At 44.1% G+C, this 25,143-nt stretch overlaps 1 protein-coding gene across 1 annotated transcript in view; it reads right to left on the reverse strand.

Moving 5' to 3' along the window:
* LOC139547030 (tomoregulin-2-like) overlaps positions 1 to 25,143 on the reverse strand; it is a 198,434-nt gene that overhangs the window by 109,477 nt on the left and 63,814 nt on the right. Inside the window, exon 3 of the mRNA XM_071356078.1 lies at positions 14,796 to 14,925. Within this exon, the coding sequence (XP_071212179.1) occupies positions 14,796 to 14,925 (130 nt within the window). The remainder of the gene's footprint in view (positions 1 to 14,795; positions 14,926 to 25,143) is intronic.

The raw sequence follows: 25,143 nt of genomic DNA on the forward strand, positions 1-25,143 counted from the left end.
TCTAGTGGGGTGATGTTGGGAGGTAGGTAAATTATGAACTTTATGTAACAAATCAAACATTTATTGTGGAACTGGGATTCCTGGGAGTGCATTCTAACGAAGATCATCAAAGGTAAGTGAATATTTATAATGCTATTTCTGACTTATGTTGACTCCAACATGACGGATATCTTCTTGGGTTGTGTTGGTCTCTGAGCGCCGTACTCAGATTATTGGATGGTTTGCTTTTTCCGTAAAGTTTTTTGAAATCTGACACAGCGGTTGCATTAAAGAGAAGCATATCTTTAAATCTGTGAATAACATTTGTATCTTTTATCAATGTTTATTATGAGTATTTCTGTGATTTGATGTGGCTCTGTGCCAATTCACGGGATGTTTTGGAGGCAAAGCCAAATGTAAACTGAGGTTTTTGGATATAAATATGAACTTGACCGAACAAAACATACATGTATTGTGTAACATGTTGTCCCTTGAGTGTCATCTGATAAAGAATATCAAAGGTTAGTGATTCATTTTATCATTATTTTAGCTTTTTGCGACTCCTCTCTTTGGTTGGAAAAATCGCTGTATGCTTTCTGTAACTAGTTGCTGACCTAACATAATGATATGTTCTGCTTTCGCCAAAAAGCTTTTTTGAAATCGGACACTGTGGTTGGATTAACGAGAATTTTATTGTTAAAATTGTGTCTAATACTTGTATGTTTGAGAAAATTGAATTATGAGATTTGTTGATTGAATTTGGCACCCTGCAATTCCATTGGCTATTGGCTATTCCGCTAGCAGAACCCCAGTCATAGACAGGTTAAGACAGGGAATTGTTACTAGGATTAAATGTCAGGAATTGTGAAAAACTGAGTTTATAAATGTATTTGGCTAAGGTGTATGTAAACTTCAACTGTAGGTGTTCCTTTTGTACATGTGGGACAGGGCAGTGTGGAGTGCAATAGAGATTGCATCATCTGTGGATCTGTTGGGGAGGTACGCAATTTGGATTGGCTCTCCCTTTGTAGTCCGTAATCGTTTCCAAGCCCTGCCACATCCGACGAGCGTCGTAGCCGGTGTAGTATGATCCGATCTTAGTCCTGTATTGACGCTTTGCCTGTTTGATGGTTCGTCAGAGGGCATAGTGGGATTTCTTATAAGCGTCCGGGTTAGAGTCCTGCTCCTTGAAAGCGGAAGCTCTACCCTTTAGCTCAGTTCGGATGTTGCCTGTAATCCATGGCTTCTGGTTGGGATATGTATGGTCACCATGGGGTCGAGGTCATCGATGCACTTATTGATAAAGCCAATGTATGGTCATATTTGCCAAATGGAGGGCGAGGGAGATTGTACGCGTCTCTGTGTGTGGAGTAAAGGTGGTATAGAGTTTTTTTTGCCTCTGGTTGCACATGTAACATACTGGAAGAAATTAGGTAAAATGGATTTAAGTTTCCCTGCATTAAAGTCCCCGGCCACTAGGAGCACCGCCTCTGGATGAGCATTTTCTTGTTTGCTAATGGCCTTATACAGCTTGTTGAGTCCCAGAATCGGTAAGTGGTGGTAAATAGACAGCTACGTAAAATATAGATGAATACTCTCTTGGTAAGTAGTGTGGTCTACATCTTATCAAGATATACTCTACAGTCGTATGAAAACGTTTGGGCACCCCTCTGAGGCTGCATAATAATTTACTCTGTCATCACAGTGGCATGCCATTCATTTTCTAAGAAAAGCTGAGTACTGGGTTATTGTCCAGACAAAGATTTTTAGTGGAGCAATATTAAGTTGTATGAAATTAAATCAGATGTGAAAAATAGTCTATGCATAAATGTGGGCACCCTTGTCATTATGTTGATTTGAATACCTGTAACTACTTAGCACTGATTCATTGGAACACACAATTGGTTTGGTGAGCTCATTAAGCCTTGAACTTCATAGACAAGTGCATCCAATCATGAGAAAAGGTATTTCAGGTGGCCAATTGCAAGTTGTTGTTCTCTTTGACTCTCCCCTGAAGAGTGGCAACATGGGGGCCTCAAAACAACTCTCAAATGACCTGAAAACAAAGATTCTTCAACATTATGGTTTAGAGGAAGGCTACAAAAAGCTATCGCAAAGATGTAAGCTGTCAGTGTCCACCGTGAGGAACATAGTGAGGAAATGGAAGACCACAGGCACAGTTCTTGTTAAGGCCAGAAGTGGCAGGCCAAGTAAAATATCGGAGAGGCAAACGGTCAAAAACAGCCCACAGACCACCTCCAAAGACCTACAACATCATCTTGCTGCAGATGGTGTCACTGTGCATCGTTCAACAATTCAGCGCACTTTGCACAAGGAGAAGTTGTATGGGAGAGTGATGCGGAAGAAGCCTTTTCTGCACACACTCCACAAACAGAGTCGCTTGAGGTATGCAGACGCACATTTGGACAAGCCAGCTTCATTTTGGAATAAGGTGCTGTGGATGAAACAAAGATTGAGTTATTTGGTCATAACAAGGGACGTTATGCATGGCGACAAAAGAACACAGCGTTCCAAGAAAAACACTTGCTACCCACAGTAAAATTTGGTGAGGGTTCCATCATGCTGTGGGGCTGTGTGGCCAGTGCCGGTACTGGGAATCTTGTTAAAGTTGAGGGTCGCATGGATTCCACTCAATATCAGCAGATTCTTGGGAATAATGTTGAAGAATCAGTCACAAAGTTGAAGTTACGCCGGCGCTGGATATTTCAACAAGACAACGGCCCAAAACACTGCTCAAAATCTACCCGGGCATTTATGCAGAGGAACAAGTACAATGTTCTGGAATGGCCATCCCAGTCCCCAGACCTGAATATCATTGAGAATCTGTGGGATGATTTGAAGCGGGCTGTCCATGCTCGGCAACCATCAAACCTAACTGAACTGGAGATGTTTTGTAAGGAGGAATGGTCCAAAATACCTTCATCCAGAATCCAGACACTCATTAGAGGCTATGGGAAGCGTCTAACAGGCTGTTATTTTAGCAAAAGGAGGCTCTACTAAATATTGATGTGATTTTTCTACTGGGGTGCCCAGATTTATGCACCTGTCTAATTTTGTTTTGATGCATATTGCACATTTTCTGTTAATCCAATAAACCTCATTTCACTACTGAAATAGTACTGTGTCCATCAGTTATTTGATAGATCAAAATTAAATTGCTGATCCAAACACCCAATTATTTATAAATGGAAATTATGGAAATTGTCAGGGGTGCCCAAACCTTTTCATACGACTGTACCTCAGGCGAGCAAAACCTTGAGACTTCCTTAATATTAGATTTCGTGCACCAGCATTATTTACAAATACCACCACCACTTGTCTTACCGGAGGCAGCTGTTCTATGTTGCTGATGGACCAAAAGGCAGGGACTGGGAGACTAGTCAGGGTCGAGGGAAAGATGAACGGAGCAAGGTACAGCGAGGTCCTTGATGAAAACCTGCTCCATTGCGCTCTTGACCTCAGACTGGGGCAAAGGTTCACCTTCCAACAGGACAACGACCCTAAGCACACAGCCAAGACAACGCAGGAATGGCTTTGGGACAAGTCTCTGAATGTCCTTGAGTGGCCCAGCCAGAGCCCGGACTTGAACCCGATCGAACATCTCTGGAGAGACCTGAAAATAGCAGTGCAGCAACGCTCCCCATCCAACTGGACAGAGCTTGAGAGGATCTGCAGAGAAGAATGGGAGAAACTCCCCAAATACAGGTGTGCCAAGCTTGTTGCATCATACCCAAGAAGACTCGAGGCTGTAATCGCTGTCAAAGGTGCTTCAACAAAGTACTGAGTAATGGGTCTGAATAGCCTTTCAGATTCAGTTTCTTATTTTTAATACATTTGAAAAAATGTCTAGAAACCTGTTTTTGTTTGTCATTATGGGGTATTGTGTGTAGATTGATGAGGGGTAAAAACAATTCAATCAATTTCAGAATAAGGCTGTAATGTAACATAATGTGTAAAAAGTCAACGGTTCTGAATACTTTCCAAATGCAATGTATATATCATTAAATTATGCTTATTGATGATTTCGACTGACTGAGAAAAGCTGCCTGTCTGTCTTGTCCCGACTCCGGACCCCTAAACGTTCATTACTATGGGACAGCTGGAGATCGAATGTCAAAATATATATATTTTTGCCATTATACCGATCCAATTGCTCGTCTAAAGGAAATGGGAAATAATGTCTAGATGCTTTTTACAGTAGAGATCCAGTTTATAAATTGTTTGTCTGGGCTGATAAGACAGTGGATTGCGCAGTGAGATGGAACAGAATTAATATTAACTTCAACATCATAGCTGTAGCCGGTGGTAAATTGTGGAATAGGCACCAATCAGCGTCCAGGATTAGACCCACCTGTTGTATAAATTGCATTAAGTCAGGAGTGTGTCCCAAAGTTGACGGGTTTATTGATTCCTTTGCCTCTCTATGGAAGTCACCCTCAGAGATTTGTCAGCAACACTCCACATGTTTGCCTTCAATTCCCTTGATATCTGAGATTGTGCATCCCCCCCAGTCAACCAAACATATGGCTCATGTCAGCTGGGACTTGCCTAAGCAGCCCTGAAATCTGACAAGTGGCTCCCCAAATGGTTCACTGTTCAAAGTCGCTAAATTGCTGACTGCACTGTAGCACCACCACTCAATGGGATGGAGGAACCGAAGCATCCTGTGCTAATCAGCTATCATTCACTCTGTTAGCTCACTGCCTAGTGCTAGCTTGGTAAATACCTGCTTATCTTTAGCTCAGATGTAAACAAACGTATTCTTTCCCTCAATTCTAAAAGTATAAGTAAACAATACATTTACTTAAGAAAAAATATATAATACAACTCGAAGGCAAAATGGCCGATGACTGTTGTGTTGCGAGTCAAAAACATTGGAAAACCAGTACTGGAACATTTAAGCAACCATTTAACATGGTCTTCTTCCTTGCAGAAGCTCTCTACAGAGTCATCCGAATGTGACCCTCTCGTTTAAATAGTACTTTTGAAGTACACAGTGGTACCCAGTAGCATGGTAGCATGACTTGGCAACTCGGCTCTGTGTCCTTCTGTTCGCAGTTCGACAGCTACAGAAAACCCCCGATTCTGGCCTTTTGGCCTTGGCTCTAGTCACACGGCGATTCTGGGAGGACAGAGCCCTGCTGTCACACGGCTGTCGGATATGGATATTGAGGTAAACAACAACAAGGAGCCTGGCTGTGTTGTCAACATGTAGGCTACAGAACACATTAGCCAGTGTTCTGATGAAGACCAGACTTGTTTACTTGTAAGACAGGGTGACAGGGTAGCCAATCAGAGAACATACAGAGATGCCTGGATACTGGACAGCCATTGAGAATTTGGGTGTGAATAGACGGGGTAAGAACCATCAGATCAGAGGATGTTAAGGTATGCCTGGACATACATATAGTATCACATTTGGAGAGAGTGAGTAGACAGATGTAGGTTTGAGTGACAGCTCTTCTACTAGCATTAAAGGAACTATTAGATTTGAAATGGGAGTGAGACTGACAGCCTATTCTTGTATTCATTCTGTGATTGGTTTGTTTTCAACAGGGAAGACCATCATCAGTCCTTGAAAAGTTACTGTGTGCAGGTTTTGGTTCAAGCCCAGCACTAACAGACCTTAACCACGTCATCACATGTTTATGAAAGCCTTTTCTAGCGGGTGTTGAGTGAATTGTAACTTTTTTGGTTTCTTAAAACGCACGACCCATGTCAATCGAGCTAGCAATGTATGGACACATTCGCTGTCCCCTCAATTATTTATCTGATGTGTAGTTTCGCAGAGAAAGGTAGGTAAAGGGTGAGGGAGAACTGACAAAGAAAACAAAGAGAGAGGGAGAGAAAGGGGGATGAATAGGCAAGATGGAGGGGGAATAGCTTTTTTTTGTGCCCTGGACACTGTTTTACTCCCTTCTTTGTTGATGTTGTTTGTTTGTAAGACTACTTCCAAGAGTAAACATCCAGTACATAACGGAGGGGGAGGCGGGGGCTGGGTGTTTTCGGAGGGAGGTGAGCTGTCAGCCTATTCTCATCACTGTCACGCCCGTTCTGCGGGGGTGCGACGACATTCCTATTGTTTTGTGAGGCTTGTTTGACATGAACAAATATATATATATTTCACGCTCTCTCTCACAGAAAAGACACCCAGGCAGATGCACACACACATGCACACACGGACACACATACATACATACATACATACACACACACAAAGTAAATTACATACAGTATATCACAAAAGTGAGTACACCCCTCACATTTTTGTAAATATTTGAGTATATCTTTCCGTGTGACAACACTGAAGAAATGACACTTTGCTACAATGCAAAGTAGTGAGTGTGCAGCTTGTATAACAGTGTACATTTGCTGCCCCCTCAAAATAACTCAACACACAGCCATTAATGTCTAAACCCGCTGGCAACAAAAGTGAGTACACCCCTAAGTGAAAATGTCCAAATTGGGCCCAATTAGCCATTTTCCCTCCCCGGTGTCATGTGACTGGTTAGTGTTACAAGGTCTCAGGTGTGAATGGGGAGCAGATGTGTTAAATTTGGTGTCATCGCTCTCACACTCCCTCATACTGACTGGTCACTGGAAGTTCAACATGGCACCTCATGGCAAAGAACTCTCTGAGGATCTGAAAAAAAGAATTGTTGCTCTACATAAAGATGGCCTGGGCTATAAAAAGATTGCCAAGACCCTGAAACTGAGCTACAGCACGGTGGCCAAGACCATACAGTGGTTTAACTGGACAGGTTCCACTCAGAACAGGCCTCGCCATGGTCGACCAAAGAAGTTGAGTGCACGTGCTCAGCGTCATATCCAGAGGTTGTCTTTGGGAAATAGACGTATGATTGCTGCCAGCATTGCTGCAGAGGTTCAAGGGGTGGGGGGTCAGCCTGTCAGTGCTCAGACCATACGCCGTACACTGCATCAAATTGGTCTGCATGGCTATCGTCCCAGAAGGAATCCTCTTCTAAAGATGATGCACAAGAAAGCCCGCAAACAGTTTGCTGAAGACAAGCAGACTAAGGACATGGATTACTGGAACCATGTCCTGTGGTCTGATGAGACCAAGATAAACTTATTTGGTTCAGATGGTGTCAAGCGTGTGTGGCGGAAACCAGGTGAGGAGTACAAAGACAAGTGTGTCTTGCCTACAGTCAAGCATGGTGGTGGGAGTGTCATGTTCTGGGGCTGCATGAGCGCTGCCGGCACTGGGGAGCTACAGTTCATTGAGGGAACCATGAATGCCAACATGTACTGTGACATACTGAAGCAGAGCATGATCCCCTCCCTTCGGAGACTGGGCCGCAGGGCAGTATTCCAACATGATAACGACCCCAAACACACCTCCAAGACAACCACTGCCTTGCTAAAGAAGCTGAGGGTAAAGGTGATGGACTGGCCAAGCATGTCTCCAGACCTTAACCCTATTGAGCATCTGTGGGGCATCCTCAAACGGAAGGTGGAGGAGTGCAAGGTCTCTAACATCCACCAGCTCCGTGATGTCGTCATGGAGGAGTGGAAGAGGACTCCAGTGGCAACCTGTGAAGCTCTGGTGAACTCCATGCCCAAGAGGGTTAAGGCAGTGCTGGAAAAGGATGGTGGCCACACAAAATATTGACACTTATGGCCAAATTTGGACATTTTCACTTAGGGATGTACTCACTTTTGTTGCCAGCGGTATGTTGAGTTATTTTGAGGGGACATCACATTTACACTGTTATACAAGCTGTACACTCACTACTTTACATTGTAGCAAAGTGTCATTTCTTCAGTGTTGTCACATGAAAAGATATACTCAAATATTTACAAAAATGTGAGGGGTGTACTCACTTTTGTGATATACTGTACATACATACATACATACATGCAAACACACACAAAGTAAATGACAAACATTCAAGCAATTTACAGAGAGTTAAGAGCTTCCATGTAAGTGAGGCGAAGTGAAGGTTACTTTTGTGAAACAAATCAGAAACACACACACACACACACACAACCCCGCAACACTCCCCCACCCATTCACCCCCCCCCCCCCTCCCCCACCCCCCACACACACACACACACGCTCCAATTCCTACTGTGTTCCCTATGAGTGTGGTGGACTGCTGAGCTATATGAGTGTTTTAGGTCCCTTGAGTGGAGTTGACCAGGGTGGCTGTGAGGTTAACTGACCCAGTAACACCCCCAGTGTACAACTCTAGCGCAACAGTGGAGCTTTGAGTGGAGCCAACATGTTCCCCTTGAAAACAGATTCACTTTGGCCTTGTTCAGGCAGCAAACAGAAGAAAACTGACTGAAACAGGGAGGGACTACCTGGACATGTCCATTAAAAACACAAATGTCCCTTTGCCACTGCAAAATTTTTCCTGTTGCATGCCCTAATAGACATAACCTATGCTAAGTGCTAGACAAAATCAACATGCATGTAGGTTCTTATCTTGAAAAAAAAGGATTCGTGGGATAATCCTACTTTTCACACTATTGTGCTGACCAAACCATACTGTGCTGGCTTGGATATGTTCTTCTCACAGTATTATTTCCTCACACGGTTCCAGAAACTGTGGTCGATGTTTAACTTCTTTGGGGTAGGGGGCAGTATTTTCACGTCCGGATGAAAAGCGTGCCCAGAGTAAACTGCCTGCTACTCAGGCCCAGATCCTAGGATATGCATATTATTAGTAGATTTGGATAGAAAACAGTTTCTAAAACTGTTTGAATGATGTCTGTGAGTATAACATAACTCATATGGCAGGCAAAAACCTGAGAAAAAATCCAACCAGGAAGTGGGAAATCTGAGGTTTGTAGGTTTTCAACTCTTTGCTTATCCAAGATACAGTAGAAATGGGGTCATGTTGCACTTCCTAAGGCTGTCAACAGTCTTTAGAACCTTGTTTGATGCTTCTACTGTGAAGTGAGAGGAGATTGAGTAAGGTCTCTCCCAGAGTGCCACGAGCTGACCATGCGTGTTCATGTGAGAGTTAGCTGCATTCCATCGCATTTCTGAAGACAAAGGAATTCTCCGGTTGGAACATTATTGAAGATTTATGTTAAAAACATCCTAAAGATTGATTCTATACATCGTTTGACATGTTTCTACAGACTGTAACAGAACTTTTTGGACTTTTCATCTGTACTTTCCGCTGGACTTGCACGCGCGTCGTGAGTTTAGATTGTGTACTGAACGCGCGAACAACAAGGAGGAATTTGGACATAAATGATGGACATTATCGAACTAAACAAACATTTATTGTGGAACTGGGATTCCTGGGAGTGCATTCTGATGAAGATCATCAAAGGTAAGTGAATGTTTATAATGTTATTTCTGACTTCTGTTGACTGCACAACATGGCGGATATCTCTTTGGGTTGATTTGTCATCTGAGCGCCGTACTCAGATTATTGCATGGTTTGCTTTTTCCGTAAAGTAAAAAAAAAAAATCTGACATAGCGGTTGCATTAAGGAGAAGTGGATCTAAATTTTAATGTGGAACACCTGTATTTTCATCAAAATGTATGATGACTATTTCTGTAAATTGATGTGGCTCTCTGCAAAATCACCGGATGTTTTGGAACTACTGAACATAACGCGCCAAAGTAAACTGCGATTTTTGGATATAAATATGAACTTTACCGAACAAAACATACATGTATTGTGTAACATGAAGTCCTATGAGTGTCATCTGATGAAGATCATCAAAGGTTAGTGATTCATTTTATCTCTATTTCTGCTTTTGTGACTCCTCTCTTTGGCTGGAAAAATGGCTGTGTTTTTCTGTGACTTGGCTCTGACCTAACATAATCGTTTGGTTTGCTTTCATCGTAAAGCCTTTTTGAAATCGGACACTGTGGCTGGATTTCCAACAAGTGTGGTGTAAAATACATGTATGTTTGAGGAATTTTAATTATGGGATTTCTTTTGTTTTGAATTTGGCGCCCTGCAGTTTCACTGGCTGTTGACGAGGTGAGACGCTACCGTCCCACATACCCTAGAGAGGTTAACCAGGCTAGCACAGTACAGTTTGACTCAGCTTGGCTCAGTGGTGAGAAAAGGGTACAACTTTCTTTCTCTAACAAAGCTTGATTTGCATACTACATTAGTAACTCTGATGAACTAAAGTATTGTGGATGAAAGCAGTTTAGCTTTATAGTTTGATATTGGACTGAAAGAGAGGGTAGTGCCTTCAAACAATATTCCAACTTTCTAGCTACTTCCTTCTGTAATGAATACGATTGGAGACAGAGAGCTGGTTTCAAGCATAGGGCGTAGCAGGTGTTTATTTTGTAAAGGACCACAGGAGGAGGCAGGTAGCTGGGTCCAGGGGCAGGCCATACACAGTAGTCCAAAAAGGCAACAGTACAGGCAGGGAGAAGGCTAATGATGCAGTCCGGGAGATCAGGCAAGAGGTTGATGACAGGAAATCCGATAGGCAAAAGTGCAGGCAGGGAATAGGAAAAAAGGCATCGTCAGTGAGGATGGCCAAAACTACAGTACACGAGGACTAATACGGGAAAAAAACAGAGCACTGAATAGAAATGTGTATCAAAACAAACAATACCTCACAATAATGGGGTGCAAAGAACTGAACTAAATAGAGAGTGTAAATGACATACAGGTGTGTGAACAGGTAATCAGAATTCAGGTGATTGGAATCTGGAGATTGAGCTGCGTTCGGGGGATATATGTGTTTGTAAGTGTGACCTGGAAAGTGGGCTAGAAAGTGAGCTGCGTTCAGGGGATCAACGTGTTTGAGAGTGTGAGTTGGAAGCAGACGTTACAGTACCCCCCCTCCACGGGCGGCTCTTGACGGCCTAGGAAGCTGAGCAGGGGGTCTCCCACAGGGACGTGGAGCTGGGAGGTCAGGACGGTTACGGTGTAAAGCCAGGATCATGGCTGGATCGAGGATGTCCTGGGCGGGGACCCAGGACCGTTCTTTAGGTCAGTACCTCTCCCAATCTACCAGGTATTGGATGCGACCACTCAGGCATTTGGAGTCAAGTAGGGTTTGGACGGAATAAGCCGGTAAACCGCCGAGGCGCACCACTGGAGGATGGAGAAGGCTGTACCTCACAGGCTTGAGAAGGGACACATGGAAGGATGAGGAGATCCGGTAATGGCGGGGCAACTGGAGACTGTAGGTGACAGGATTGATGCGGTGTGTATTTGAAGGGACCAATGAACCGGAGACAGAACTTTTTACAGGTGTCATGAAGCTGGATGTCCCGGGTAGAGAGCCACACGCGTTGCCCAGGGTGGAAGAGTGGAGTAGGTTGGCGAACAGTTTCTGGGAGAGGAAAGCTTGATGTAGGTGCCAATGTGCGTTCTCCCAAACCTGCAGATTATGTCGAAACCACTCTTCGATAGCCAGCTTAATGGCGAGGAGCTCTCGGTTTCCGACATCATAGTTCCTCTCAGCGGGTGACAGTTTCTTGGAAAATAACCACATGGGTGTAATTTGTGAGGTATCTCCACCCGCTGAGAGAGAACCGCTCCTACGCCGACCTCGGATGCATCAACCTCCAGAACAAAAGTAAGGGTAGGATCTGGCTGCCTAAGGATGGGTGCAGAGGTAAAGAGGCGTTTCAAGGTCTCAAAAGCAGTAAGGGCGGTGGCGAACCATTGGAGGTACAGGTTTTTTTACTGGTGAGAGCTGAAAGAGAAGCAGTTGTGCTGCTGCAGTTTCGGATGAACCGGCGGTAGTAGTTGGAAAATCGTCCATGTTGACCCCTCCTGGTGTCAACACAAAACCTAGGAAGGTTACCGTAGTAACGTGAAAGGCACTCTTACATTTACATTTAAGTCATTTAGCAGGCGCTCTTATCCAGAGCGACTTACAAATTGGTGCATTCACCTTATGACATCCAGTGGAACAGCCACTTTACAATAGTGCATCTAAAAGCTCTTTATGTCAAGGCTCTTCTCAGCCTTGACATAAAGATGGTGGTCCTGTAGCCATTGGAGGACCTGTTGCACATGCTGTATGTGCTCTGCAATGGAGTGAGAGTAGATCAAGATATCATCAATGTACACGATGAGGAACTGGTTGATCATGTCCTGGAAAACTTCATTTATTAAGGATTGGAAGACTGTGGGAGCATTGGTGAGACCAGGCATAACCAGGTATTCGTAGTGACCCCTAGCGGTGATGAACGCAGTCTTCCACTCATCCCCACTTCGGATACGGACCAAGTTGTATGCACTACGTAGGTCCAGTTTAGAGTAGACGGTAGACTAGTTCTGGTGTGGCCGGAATCAGAGGAAGAGGGAAGCGATTCTTGATGGTAAGGTCATTGAGGGGATCGGTAATCTATGCAGGGACTGAGACTACCAACCTTTTTTTCACAAAGAAGAAACTGTATGCAGCCAGAGACGTGGATGGACGGATGAATCCCATGTCGAGGGCCTCTTCTATATAGGTGTCCATAGTCTCATTCTCTGAGATGGACAAGGGTTAGATCCGACCCTTAGGGGGCGATGCCCCAGGAAGGAGGTCGATCGCGCAGTCCTCCGGGCGATGAGTGGGCAGAATGGATGCCTTTTTCTTGCTGAAGACACTCTGGAACTGGGTATATAAGGGTGGGATGTGGGTTGGAAGTCCAGATTCCGATTCTTCTATAGAGGTGGCTCGACAGGGTAGATTGAAGCAGTTCTTAAAACAGGTGGGAGACCATTGACAGCTGTTCCCCTTGTCGCCTGGAGATGTCAGGGTCGTGAAGGCTTAGCCAGGGGTGACCGAGGATGAGGGGTTCTTTAGGCGAAGACAACACCATTAACTGAATGACCTCAGAGTGAAGGAGGCCAATCTGAAGGTTGATACTTTCGGTCATGCGAGTCACAAGACCAGTTCCCGAGAGGTTGTCCGTCCAGCGCATTAATCCTAAGGGGAGGATTAACAGGGATTAGTTTGACTCTCAACTGTTGTGCCAATTGTTCGTCAATGAAATTACCTGCGGCACCAGAGTCCACTAATCCCTCCACAAACTGAGTGACCCCATTAGCAGAAAGAAGAGCCGGGATACCAAACTGCCTTTTGGTAATATTCAAAAATGTAGAGATGCCTACCCGGGCGGAAGTAGAGTGGTTGTGGTTATCTCTTTGTGGTGGGCAAATCGGACAGCTATTGAGTAGGTGGTTACTCTCTCCAAAATAGAGGCACAGGTTTTCACGTAACCTCTGATGTCTCTCGGCAGGCGTGAGAGGGGCGCGGCCGAGTTGCATGGGTTCTTGGCTATTAGACCATGGTGGACGAGAGAGGGGTGTGGAAGACTTGCAGGCCATGGGCGAATGCATAGGTCTGAGGTCTACCAGTAGGTTGCCAATGGATATGGGCAATCCGGATGTATTGGGACTGTAAGGAGCGCAGGTTCACTCCATCCACTGCCGGCAGCCATGGTGCGGAACTCAAGGGCATACTCCGTGGTGAAGGGACGTCCCTGTCGGAGGCTCACATAACAGGTCCCCAGTGTGACGACCTGAAGCTGAATGGTCGAACACCTCCTTGAAGAGGGCGTGGAAACGGGATTCAGAGGACAGATCAGAACTTTGAGCGGCCGACATTGCTCTGACCCAGAGCTTTGCCTGTGAGTAGGGAGATGACAAAGTCCACCCTGTCTTTGTCAGAGGTGAGGTCAGTGGGGTGATGGTGTATGTACAGAAATCCTTGACATTTCCTTGGGGAGCCGTCGTATTTATTAGGCATTTGATATGGAGGGAGATGAACGAGAGGAGGCTGTGGCACCTGATATCGGTGAAGCAGGAATGGACTGGCGAATGAGGTTGCAGAATTCATCGATTCATTCCTCCTGTCGGGTTAGACGTAGCTGCAGCTCCGCTGAATCCATCTGTCGTTTTTGGTGAGGTATTCTGTAATGAATACGATGGGAGACAGAGAGCTGGTTTCAAGTGCAGGGCGCAGCAGGTGTTTATTTGTAAAGGACCAAAGGAGGTGGCAGGTAGCTGGGTCCATGGCCAGACAGAAGGTCATACACAGGGGTTCAAAAAGGACAGTACAGGCAGGGAGGAGGCTAATGACGTAGTCCGGGAGATGAGGCAAGAGGTTGATGACAGGAAATACGATAGGCAAAAGTACAAGCAGGGATTAGGCAAAAAGAGGCAGGTAGCATAGTGGTTAGAGCGTTGGGCCAGTAACCGAAAGGTTGCTAGATCGAATCCCCGAGCTGACAAGGTAAGAATCTGTTGTTCTGCCCCTGAACCCACTGTTCCTGGGCCGTCATTGTAAATAAGAATTTGTTCTTAACTGACTTGCCTGACCAACGAGGATGGCCAAAACTACGGTACACAGGAGGACTAATACGGGAAAAAACCGAGCTCTGAATAGAAATGTGTATCAAAACAAACAATATCTCACAATGAAAGGGTGCAAAGAACTGAACTAAATAGTGTGTGTAAATGACCAAAATTCACCCAACTTATTGTGGGAAACTTGTGGAAGGCTACAAATTTGACTCAAGTTAAATAATTTAAAGGCAATGCTCCCAAATACTAATTGAGTGTATGTAAACTTCTGACCCACTGGGAATGTGATGAAAGAAATAAAAGCTGAAGTAAATAATTCTCTCTACTGTTATTCTGACATTTCACATTCTTAAAATAAAGTGGTGATCCTAACTGACTTAAAACAGGGAACTTTTACTAGGATTAAATGTCAGGAATTGTGAAAAACTGAGTTTAAATGTATTTGGCTAAGGTGTATGTAAACTGTAGGTATACATAGGTCCATAGATGCATATGTCCATCCTTAAGATGCTACGTAGGCTACGTACCGACAGGACAAGAGCCCTCTGACACCACCAGCACTTCAGACTGCTGCTTGCAGGCATCCCTGCGTAGATAACATTCGTTCTGGTAGTTCTCATTGTTGGAGCCGCACACGGGGACGTAGTCATTGTTGCACTGCAGAAAGAGAGCAGAGGTAAAGGTTATGGTCAGATTACTACATTATGCATCTCTATGTCAGATAAATCCATCTCCCCTCTCCACATAATACAGTATGAATTATTACATACAAGCTTTTCTGAGAGAATATATATATTATATCATATAACCATGGTTGGGATGATCCTGCCATGGAAATGCACAGTCCTGCAGTGGATCAGTTCCAGTTGAGTTGAGGAGTGGGTCTGGTATAGGCTCACAGACGATTGTTGGGGTGGGAGCATATGGCGGTAAGGATCGGATTAAAGAAGTCTCTCAAGATCCTTAAAGGCTTTCTCTGCGTGTGTAGTGATGATAGACCGAGATTGGTGCATGCATCTGAGTAGGAGGTGTCGTCTGTGCCAATTATGATACGAACTGCTTTTCTTTGGACAGTCTAGATGGTATCGGATTGTCTCTTGATTAGCCCTGCATGCCACACTGGGGCAGCATATTTCACCACTGGTTGGATGTAGGTTGGAAATACTCTTACCAGGTCCTTCTTATGGATGTGGAAGTACTTCAGGCATCGGAGGAGGAACAGACGTTCTCTCCTGTGTCGACTATTTTAGATTTCCTTTGATCTTGATACCTCAACTTTCTGGAGTTCTGTGTTGTTAACTTCTTTGATATAGCATTTTCACTTTTGGATGAATTGCGTGTCCATAGTGACCTGCCTCCTACTCTGTCCCAGATGCTAATATATGCATATTATTATTACTCTTGCATATAAAACACTCTGAAGTTTCTAAAGCTGTTTGAATGATGTCTGTGAGTATAACAGAACTCATATGGCAGGCAAAAACCTGAGAAAAAATCCAAACAGGAAGTGAGAATTCTGAGACTGGTCAATGTTCAACTTCCCTGTAAGATATGGATCTGTTTGCACTTCCTATGCCTTCCACTAGATGTCAACAGTCTGTAGAACGTAGAATGAAGCCTCTAGTGTGATGTGGGGCCGGATGGGAGGTGTTTCAGTCATTGGTCTGGCAGAATGCCAGTTCTTGGTCACGCGGTTTCCACATGATATCGCCTTGCGTTCCATTAATTCTACAGACATGAAGGAATGCTCCGGTTGGAATGTTTTTGGATATATATGATAACATCCTGAAGATTGATTCTCTACTTAGTTTGACCAGTTTATTCGACCTGTTATATAACTTTTTGAAGTTTTCGTCCGATGTTATGCGGTACTTGCACAAGCGTCTGGATATGTGTACTAAACGCGCTAGCAAAAAAAGCTATTTAGACATAAGTAATGGACATTATCGAATTAAACAACGATTTATTGTGGAACTAGGATTCCTGGGAGTGCATTCTGATGAAGATGATCAAAGGTAAGGGAATATTTATGATGTAATTTCGTATTTCTGTTGACTCCAACATGGCGGAGAAATGTTGTTATTTTTGAGCGCCGTCTCAAATTATTGCATGGTGTGCTTTTTACGTAAAGTTTTTTTATAATCTGACACAGCGGTTGCATTAAGAACAAGTGTATCTTTAATTATATGTAAAACATGTATCTTTCATCAAAGTTTATGATGAGTATTTCTGTTATTTGACGTGGCTCTCTGCAATTGATATTTTGGAGGCATTTCTGAACATGGCACCAAAGTAAACCGAGATTTGTGGATATAAATATGCACATTATCGAACAAAACATAAATGTATTGTGTAACATGATGTCCTATGAGTGTCATCTGATGAAGATCATCAAAGGGTAGTGATTCATTTTATCTCTATTTCTGCTTTTTGTGACTACTATCTTTTGCTGGGAAAATGGCTGTGTTTTTCTGGGGCTATGTACTGAGCTAACATAATCGTTTGGTGTGCTTTCGCCATAAATCCTTTTTGAAATCAGACATGTTGGCTGAATTCACAACATGTGTAGCTTTAATTTGGTGTCTTTCATGTGTGATTTCATGAAAGATTGATTTTTATAGTAATATATTTGAATTTGGCGCACTACATTTTTTCTGGCATTTGTCCAAGTGGGACGCTACCGTCCAACATATCCCAGAGAAGTTAATAGACAGGCGGGGTAGTACGGGTGGAGCACTTTGTACTTTTTAGGGTGCAAACCATATGGCTCCCCACCGACCACCTCTCTAGGTCAACCAGGTCTTCTTGGATGGTGGAAAGTGATCCACAAGCTTCCATTGTTTGACTGCAGTTAGCCTGGCTACACTGTTGATATGTGTCACCTGTGTGAAATGGCTAGCTAGTTAGCAGTGCGCGCTAGTAGCGTTTCAATTGGTGATGTCACTCGCTCGAAGACCTTGAAGTAGTTGTTTCCCTTGCTCTGCAAGAGCAGTGGCTTTTGTGGAGCAATAGGTAACGATTCTTCGTGAGAGGCAGTTGTTTGTGTTCAGAGGGTCTCTGTTTCGAGCCCAGGGCAAGGAGAGGGATGGTGCCATGACCTGGATGACTCAGTTGTGCTCTGCCCGGTTGCTGCCGAGATTGAGGAGATCAAAGGGGGTGAGAATAACCAGTGTGAAATGGCCAGCTAGTTAGTGGTGCATGCTAGTAGCGTTTCAGCCTGTGAAGTCACTCGCTCTGAGACCTTGAAGTAGTTGTTAGGTAATCTTGAAGTAGTTGATAGGTAACAATGCTTTGTGGGAGGCAGTTGTTGATGTGTTCAGATGATGCCTGGTTGGAGCGAGGAGAGGGACGGAAGAAACATTGTTACATATGCAATAAAAATCAGCAGGCCAAGCAGAGTTCCTTGAGGTAGGCCACAAAATATACTGACACCGTGGTCGACAGCACACCATGATACCTCACAACCTAGTGTCTATTTGGCTGCATTTAGACAGGCAGACCAATTCTGATATATTTCTCACTAATTGGTCTTTGACCAATCAGATCAGCTCTGAAAAATATCTGATGTGATTGGTCAAAAGACCAATTAGTGGAAACATATCAGAATTTGCTGCCTGTATAAAGGCAGCCTTAGAGAGAAGGTTGTCTATCCATACGGCAAGGGATGATCGAAGCCGGAGGTCTAACATCCTGTTGATAGCAAGGTTGTGGCAGACACGTTAGAAGGCTTTGCTGAAGTAGGTGGTCAACCACCAACCAGACATCCATACTGTTGAGTATTAATTTGGGGTAGGATATCGCTAAGAGCCCATTCAATGATAAAGCTCTCAGCTGCTTTGCTCAGGAGAGAGGTTAATGAGAGAGGCCATATTTCACTGATGGAGGGTGGTTTGGTTTATGGTAAAGGGCCCACTATCTTCTTTCCATTCATCAGGAACAATGCCTTGTCATAGAGACAGGCCAAGATTATCAGCCAGTGGTCCGCTCAATTCATATGCAGACTCCTTTATTAGTCTGCATGGGATATCCTCTGGGCCCTCTGCCTTACAGGTTTTCACCTTCTGCAGCTTTCTGTAGATTTTCCAGGGTTGGACCATTGGGGCAGGGCGTGCTGGTAAAAAGGAGGGCAGCAGTACAAGGTTGATAGATGCTAGGTACTGTGTTACTTTTGATAGTGCTTTGTTGATTTCATTTGGAGAGTTTACAGACATATTCTATCTCTCCCTATCCCAGTCTGCTGTCCCCACTTGTTTCAAGATGTCCACCATTGTTCCTGAATCCAGAGAAAGTAAAAGGTAACTGAACACGGCTGCTAGAATCTTGACTAGAACCCAAAATGATCATATTACTCCAGTGCTAGCCTCTGTACACTTGCTTCCTGTTAAGGCTAGGGCTGATTTCAAGGTTTTACTGCTAACCTACAAAGCATATTGGCTTGCTCCTACTTATCTTTCCGATTTGGTCCTGCCGTACATAACTACACGTATGCTACGGTCACAAGACGCAGGCCTCCTTACTGTCCCTAGAATTTCTAAGCAAAAAGCTGGAGGCAAGGCTTTCTCCTATAGAGCTCCATTTTTATGGAATGGTCTGCCTATCCATTTGAGAGACGCAGACTCAGTATCGACCTTTAAGTCTTTATTGAAGACTCCTATGATTGAGTGTAGTCTGGCCCAGGGGTGTGAACGTAAAGGCACAGGAGAGACTAACCACCCTTGCTGTCTCTGCCTGGACGGTTCCCCTCTCTCCACTGGGATTCTCTGCCTCTAACCCTATTACGGAGGCTGAGTCACTGGCTTTCTGGTGCTCTTCCATGCCGTCCCTAGGAGGGGTGCTTCACTTGAGTGGGTTGAGTCACTGACGTGATCTTCCTGTCCGGGTTGGCGCCCCCCTCGGGTTTGTGCCGTGGGGGAGATCTTCGTGGGCTATACTCGTCCTTGTCTCAAGGTAGTAGATTGGTGGTTGAAGATATCCCTCTAGTGGTGTGGGGGCTGGGTGGGGTTATATCCTGTGTCTCCCGACCCCTCCTGCCTCAGCCTTCAGTATTTATGCTGCAATAGTTTGTGACGGGGGGCTAGGGTCAGTCTGTTATATTTGGAGTATTTCTCCTGTCTAGCTGGTGTCCTGTGTGAATTTAAGTATGCTCCCTCTAATTCTCCTTCACTCTTTCTCTTGTCTTGGAGGATCTGAGCACCAGGACCATGCCTCAGGACTACCTGGCCTGATGACTCCTTGCTGTCCCCAGTCCACCTGGTCATGCTGCTACTCCAGTTCCAACTGTTCTGCCTGCGGCTATGGAAACCTGACCTGTTCACTGGACGTGCTACCTTGTCCCGGACCTGCTATTTTGGACTCTCTCTCTACCGCACCTGCTGTCTCTAACCTGAATGATCAGCTATGCAAAGCCAACTGACATTTACTCATGAGGTGCTGACCTGTTGCACCCTCTACAACCCCTGTGATTATTATTATCTTACCCTGCTCGTCATCTATGAACGTTTGAACATCTTGGCCATATTCTGTTATAATCTCCACCCGGCACAGCCAGAAGGGGACTGGCCACCCCTCAGAGCCTGGTTCCTCTATGTTTTTTCCAAGGCTCCGGCCTTGCTAGGGAGGTTTTCCTAGCCACCGTGCTTCTACATCTGCAATGCTTGCTGTTTGGGGTTTTAAGCTAGGTTTCTGTACAGCACTTTGTGACATCGGCTGATGTAAAAAGGGCTTTATAAATACATTTGATTGAACTAAATGACTATCGCCCCATAGCACTCACTTCTGTCATCATGAAGTTCATTGAGAGGCTAGTTAAGGATCATATCCCCTCCACCTTACCTGACACCCTTGACCCACTTCAATTTGCATACCGCCACATACAATACAATCACACTGCACACTGCCCCATCCCATCTGGACAAGAGGAATACCTACAGTATTGAAGAATGCTGTTCATTGACTACAACTCAGGTATATTTCCAATAAGTTTAAACAGTGATGAACCTACAGAAAATGTACATGCTGAAATCAACATTAAAAGTGTTGGCAAATGGCATCACCGTAGTCTCTAGGCCGTGCCGAGTTCAAGGAGATCCTCCACTTGACGGTAGCTCGCTCGGTCTGACTGTACCGACCATGCAAATAGTAGCCTCGGAATGAAGAATGACTAGTAGTGATTTAATGATGCTATGGACGTATTGCGGCCTCTAGGTCACAGAGAGACACACTGTTTTCGATGGGCACTTCAGGGGGCAGGTTGGGGTGGATAAGCCACAGAGTTATTCTAGCTGCGTGCGCCGGTTCATTTAGTGTGACACATCCAAGTTTCTCCCTAACGATAACATGGGTTTACAGGTTATGCTCTAACTCTGCTTCTGTGCAGGCAATTTTCTAAATTATTTTTGCCATGTGTTCAAGGTCACCTGTACCTCTACAGATATCAACATGAAAAGATTGAATGGTCCTCTTCATATCCTAAAGGGGAAGTATGAACTTTACCATCAAATAGGGCTGAAATCGAGAAATGTGCAGGCTTAAATCATCACAGAAAGGGAAACAAATGGAATCACCATAGTCTCTAGGCCGTGCCGAGTTCAACGAGATGCCCCACTTGACCTAGCTCGCGCGGTCTGACCGCAGCGACCGTGCAAAAAAGTACTCCCAAAATGAAGCCTGACCTAAATTTGAGGTGCTTTTGGGTGACAGCGGCATTAAATTGAACCTAAAAGTGGTTTTGATTTCACAACCTAGTTACTGAAAAACACTGCATTCAACCCTCTGTAAATCAGTCAGTTCTTAACGTAAAGACTAACCTCAGGATTCTGTAAAAGACTGCTCCAATGAGGATATGTGTTTACTTTCAGCTTCCTGTGACAACAGGAAGTGCTTTCAATTGGAGTCATTGGGGCTGTTTCGAAGGGTTAAAAAGGTCACATCTTTCCAAAATGTCATATGTGATTAATCAAACCCTCATGAACTGTAAATCAGTCAGTTCTCTCATTCGATGTACAAGAAAAAACACACACACACAGCCAGGATGGAGTGACACAGTGTGGTGCTTACAGACACACGGAGCCTGCAAAAAATACCGGCGTTTGAACCATCAAAGAACTGTCTGGACAGTGTACATGTCCAATGTATTTAATGAGGGATATACCATCACCAAATGGACAGGCTGAAATCAACACCAACGAGGAATAGATTATAATGGGCACATATTATGTGTGTAAAATACTTTTTTGAAGGTTGTACTGATTATGATGAGCTAATCTAATTCCAGCTATGTGCTTCTACACCTGCATTACTAGCTGTTTGGGGTTTTAGGCTGGGTGTCTGTACAGCACTTCGAGATATTAGCTGATGTACGAAGGGCTATATAAAATAAAATTGATTGATATGTGTGTGGAGCCATGTTTGTTGACATACAATGCATTCTGGGTTTCACGTAATCGTCTAGAAGGTTTATACATTTCCTTGACAATAATGAGACAGCCTACATGGAGGAGGTGAGGGCTCTGACGGAGTGGTTCCAGGAAAATAACCTCTCCCTCAACGTCACCAAAAATGAATGAGCTGATCGTGGACTTCAGGAGACAGCAGAGAGAGCACGCCCCCATCCACATCAATGGGACCGCAGTGGAGAAGGTGAAAAGCTTCAAGTTCCTCTGCGTACACATCACTGACAATCTGAAATAGTCCACCCACACAGACAGTGTGGTGGAGAAGGCTCAACAGCGCCTCTTCAATATTAGGAGGATGAAGAAATCTGGCTTGGCCCCTAAGACCCTAATAAACTTTAACAGATGCACCATTGAGAGAATCCTGTCGGACTATATCACCGCCTGGTAAAGGCAACTGCACCTCCTGCAACTACAGGTCTCTCCAGAGCGTGGTGCGGTCTACCCAACGCATCACCGGGGGCACACCGCCTGCCCTCCAGGACACCTACAGGAACATTTTGCCAACAGATTCACTATGGTCTTGTTCAGGCACCAATCAGAACAAAACTGACAAACAGGGAGGGACTACATGGATATGCCCAATAAAAACACTAATTTCCATTTGCCACTGTAAAATGTTTTAAAACATTTCCTGTTGGATTCCCTAATGAACATGGCCCTTGCTAAGCGCTAGACTACATCAACATGCATGTTCTTATCTTGAATAAAGGAATCGTGAGACAATCCAACTTTTCACACTATTGTGCTGACCAAACCATACTGTACTGGCTTGGATATGTTCTTCTCACATGATTGTTTCCAGCACGGTTCCAGCAATTGTGGTAGATCGTGTCGTGACTATCATTAATGTAATGACATTCTATTTATTGAATAATTAACTGTTTTTATTACGTGATTAAATTCATCCTGTAACAATTAACTCAGTAACCTGTTGCACCACGGGAAACGTTTGTTTAATGAGTTACCGTTTCCCGAAAGAATATCAAAATATATCGATTTCATAGCAGTCACCTATTCATTTTTATTAACTCATATCTCAGTCTCATTCTGAACATCGTAATGTCCTATAAATCTGCACGAACCCTAGTCTCCATGATGAATCAGCAATACACAAATTGGCTTAATTATTTATTTTCTAACTAATCACACAGAATTGCATAAACATACAAACAGGATAGAATACACATTGATTACTACATAATGCAATGAAAAGTCCCTAGTGGACTAACCTGATATGATGGCTTGTTACACAAAATGGTGGATTCAAAAGAGAGGGAAAGGGAGAGACAAAGGAATTCCACTGTCGTACATACAGCTGATAACTATGCTCATGGAAATGTGAATACTTGGCACATGAATGTCCGCTCATTTGAAATAATTGTAATGTACATATTTACGTGTGTATGCCTTTGCTGTCCCTCTGTTGAAAACACTCGATTCATCTACGGAGAGTAATTTGACAGAAAGTCTCTGGTTGTGTAAGTCTCTGGTTGTCCACCAGAGGTCACCATGTCCTTTGTAGTTGTAGTAGGTTGGTCTCGGAGTGTCTGTTAGACGGATCTTCCAGACGTACCAATGTTGGTTCGATAGGGAAATGTTCTTCTTTTCTCATCTTCGGTTGAGTTTCCTAGACTATTTTACATATACAGCTGCAGACGGTGAATGTGTAGTCTTTATCTTCTTCACTCGTTGAGAGTTCCTGACCATTTGTGATGTAGTCAGCTCGCGCCGCATGTAACCTCCGGTCTAATGTAGAGCTAGAACCATTTTACACGCCCGTAGCAAACCGGCAATGTACTGGTCTCTAGAGATTTCAATTCCTACCATTTCAACGTGCATCCACGCTCCACGTTTTTCTGGTCTCGTAGAATCTAACCATTTGTGACGTCAGGTTCAACACCATCTGCCTACTTGGTCTGATATGTTAGTTCTTCACAAGGGGTTTTATGCACTCTGGCAAAAGGGGCGTTCTATGACGCCGACATAATGTCAATGCTCACGAGGGTGTGGTCACTGACTGGTTAAGACTTTATATGAAAAACAATTCTCTCATTTAGAAGTCCATGTCACTAGCTGGCTACCACCCGGTTACTCAACCCTGCACCTTAGAGGCTGCTGCCCTATGTACATCATAAATAGTTCATATTTAAACATTTAAGTTCCACACCATTTAGATGTGAATCTGATAACTGGGACGTATACATTTGCAGATGTACAGTTATTTAGTTATACCGTCCTTCATGATATCACAAAACAACAACTTTTGGACATGGTTATTCTTTAAATACCCACGAACCATTCCCAATGTTTGGATTACAGAAATATTGTTTCATTATCCAGCCTTTTGATGTTGTAGTTATGGCGGGAGTAATCTCCTTGTAACAAAAGGTTTCTTCCCCCTCAATCCTGCAGAGCCCAAAGGCAGAGTTTCTACAAGGTATTTACGACCGTCATAAAACGGCCAACTTCACCCCTCTCCCCCTCTGCGGGAGAGGGTGTTGTAGAGCGTACTCACTGTAACCTGATCCTTCGTATCCTCACAGGAGAGTCATAACAACGGATAACCAGGCCAGCACAGTACAGCTTGACAATTGTTGAGAAAAGGATATAACTTTCTTTCTCTAACAAAGCTTGATTTGCGTAGTACAATAGTAACTTTGATGAACTGAAGTATTGTGGATGAATACAGTTTGGCTTTAAAGTTTGATAACGGACTTAAGGAGAGGGTAGTGCCTTCAAACAATATTCCAACCTTTCTAGCTACTTCCGTCAGACACTTTTACAGAGAGTGTTTGCTTCAAATCTAACATTAGTACTCAAGTGAGGCACTTAACTTATGTAGCCCTTGTAGGCAGGCATGTGTGACCACAATTTAGAAAAGTCCCTTTCACTGGACTCTATTGTGCCTTGAATAATGGCTGAGTGGCTGGCATTGCAGGTGGCAATAATTCTCCCTGGCTTTCGGTGTGTGTGTGCACAAACAAACATGTGCAGATACAGTGCCTTCAGAAAGTATTCAGACCCCTTGACTTTTTCCACATTTGGTTATGTTACAGCCTCATTCTAAAATAGATTTTCTTTTTAACTCATCAATCTAGACACGATACTCCATAATGACAAAGCGAAAACGGGTTTTTAGACATTTTAGAAATAACCACGCCCTCAACGTCAACAAAATGAAGGAGCTGATTGTGGACTTCAGGAGACAGCAGAGAGAGAACACGCCCCTATCCACATCGACGGGACCGCAGTGGAGAAGGAAAAAGCTTTCAAGTTCCTCTGCCTACACATCACTGACAATCTGAAATGGTCCACCCACACAGACAGTGCATCTTCAACCTTAGCACGCTGAAGAAATTTGTCTTGACCCTCACAAACCTTTACAGATGCACCATTGAGAGCATCCTGTCGGGCTGAATCA

The sequence above is a fragment of the Salvelinus alpinus genome, chromosome 20 (assembly GCF_045679555.1).
Source record: "Salvelinus alpinus chromosome 20, SLU_Salpinus.1, whole genome shotgun sequence".
Taxonomy (NCBI): Eukaryota; Metazoa; Chordata; class Actinopteri; order Salmoniformes; family Salmonidae; genus Salvelinus; species Salvelinus alpinus.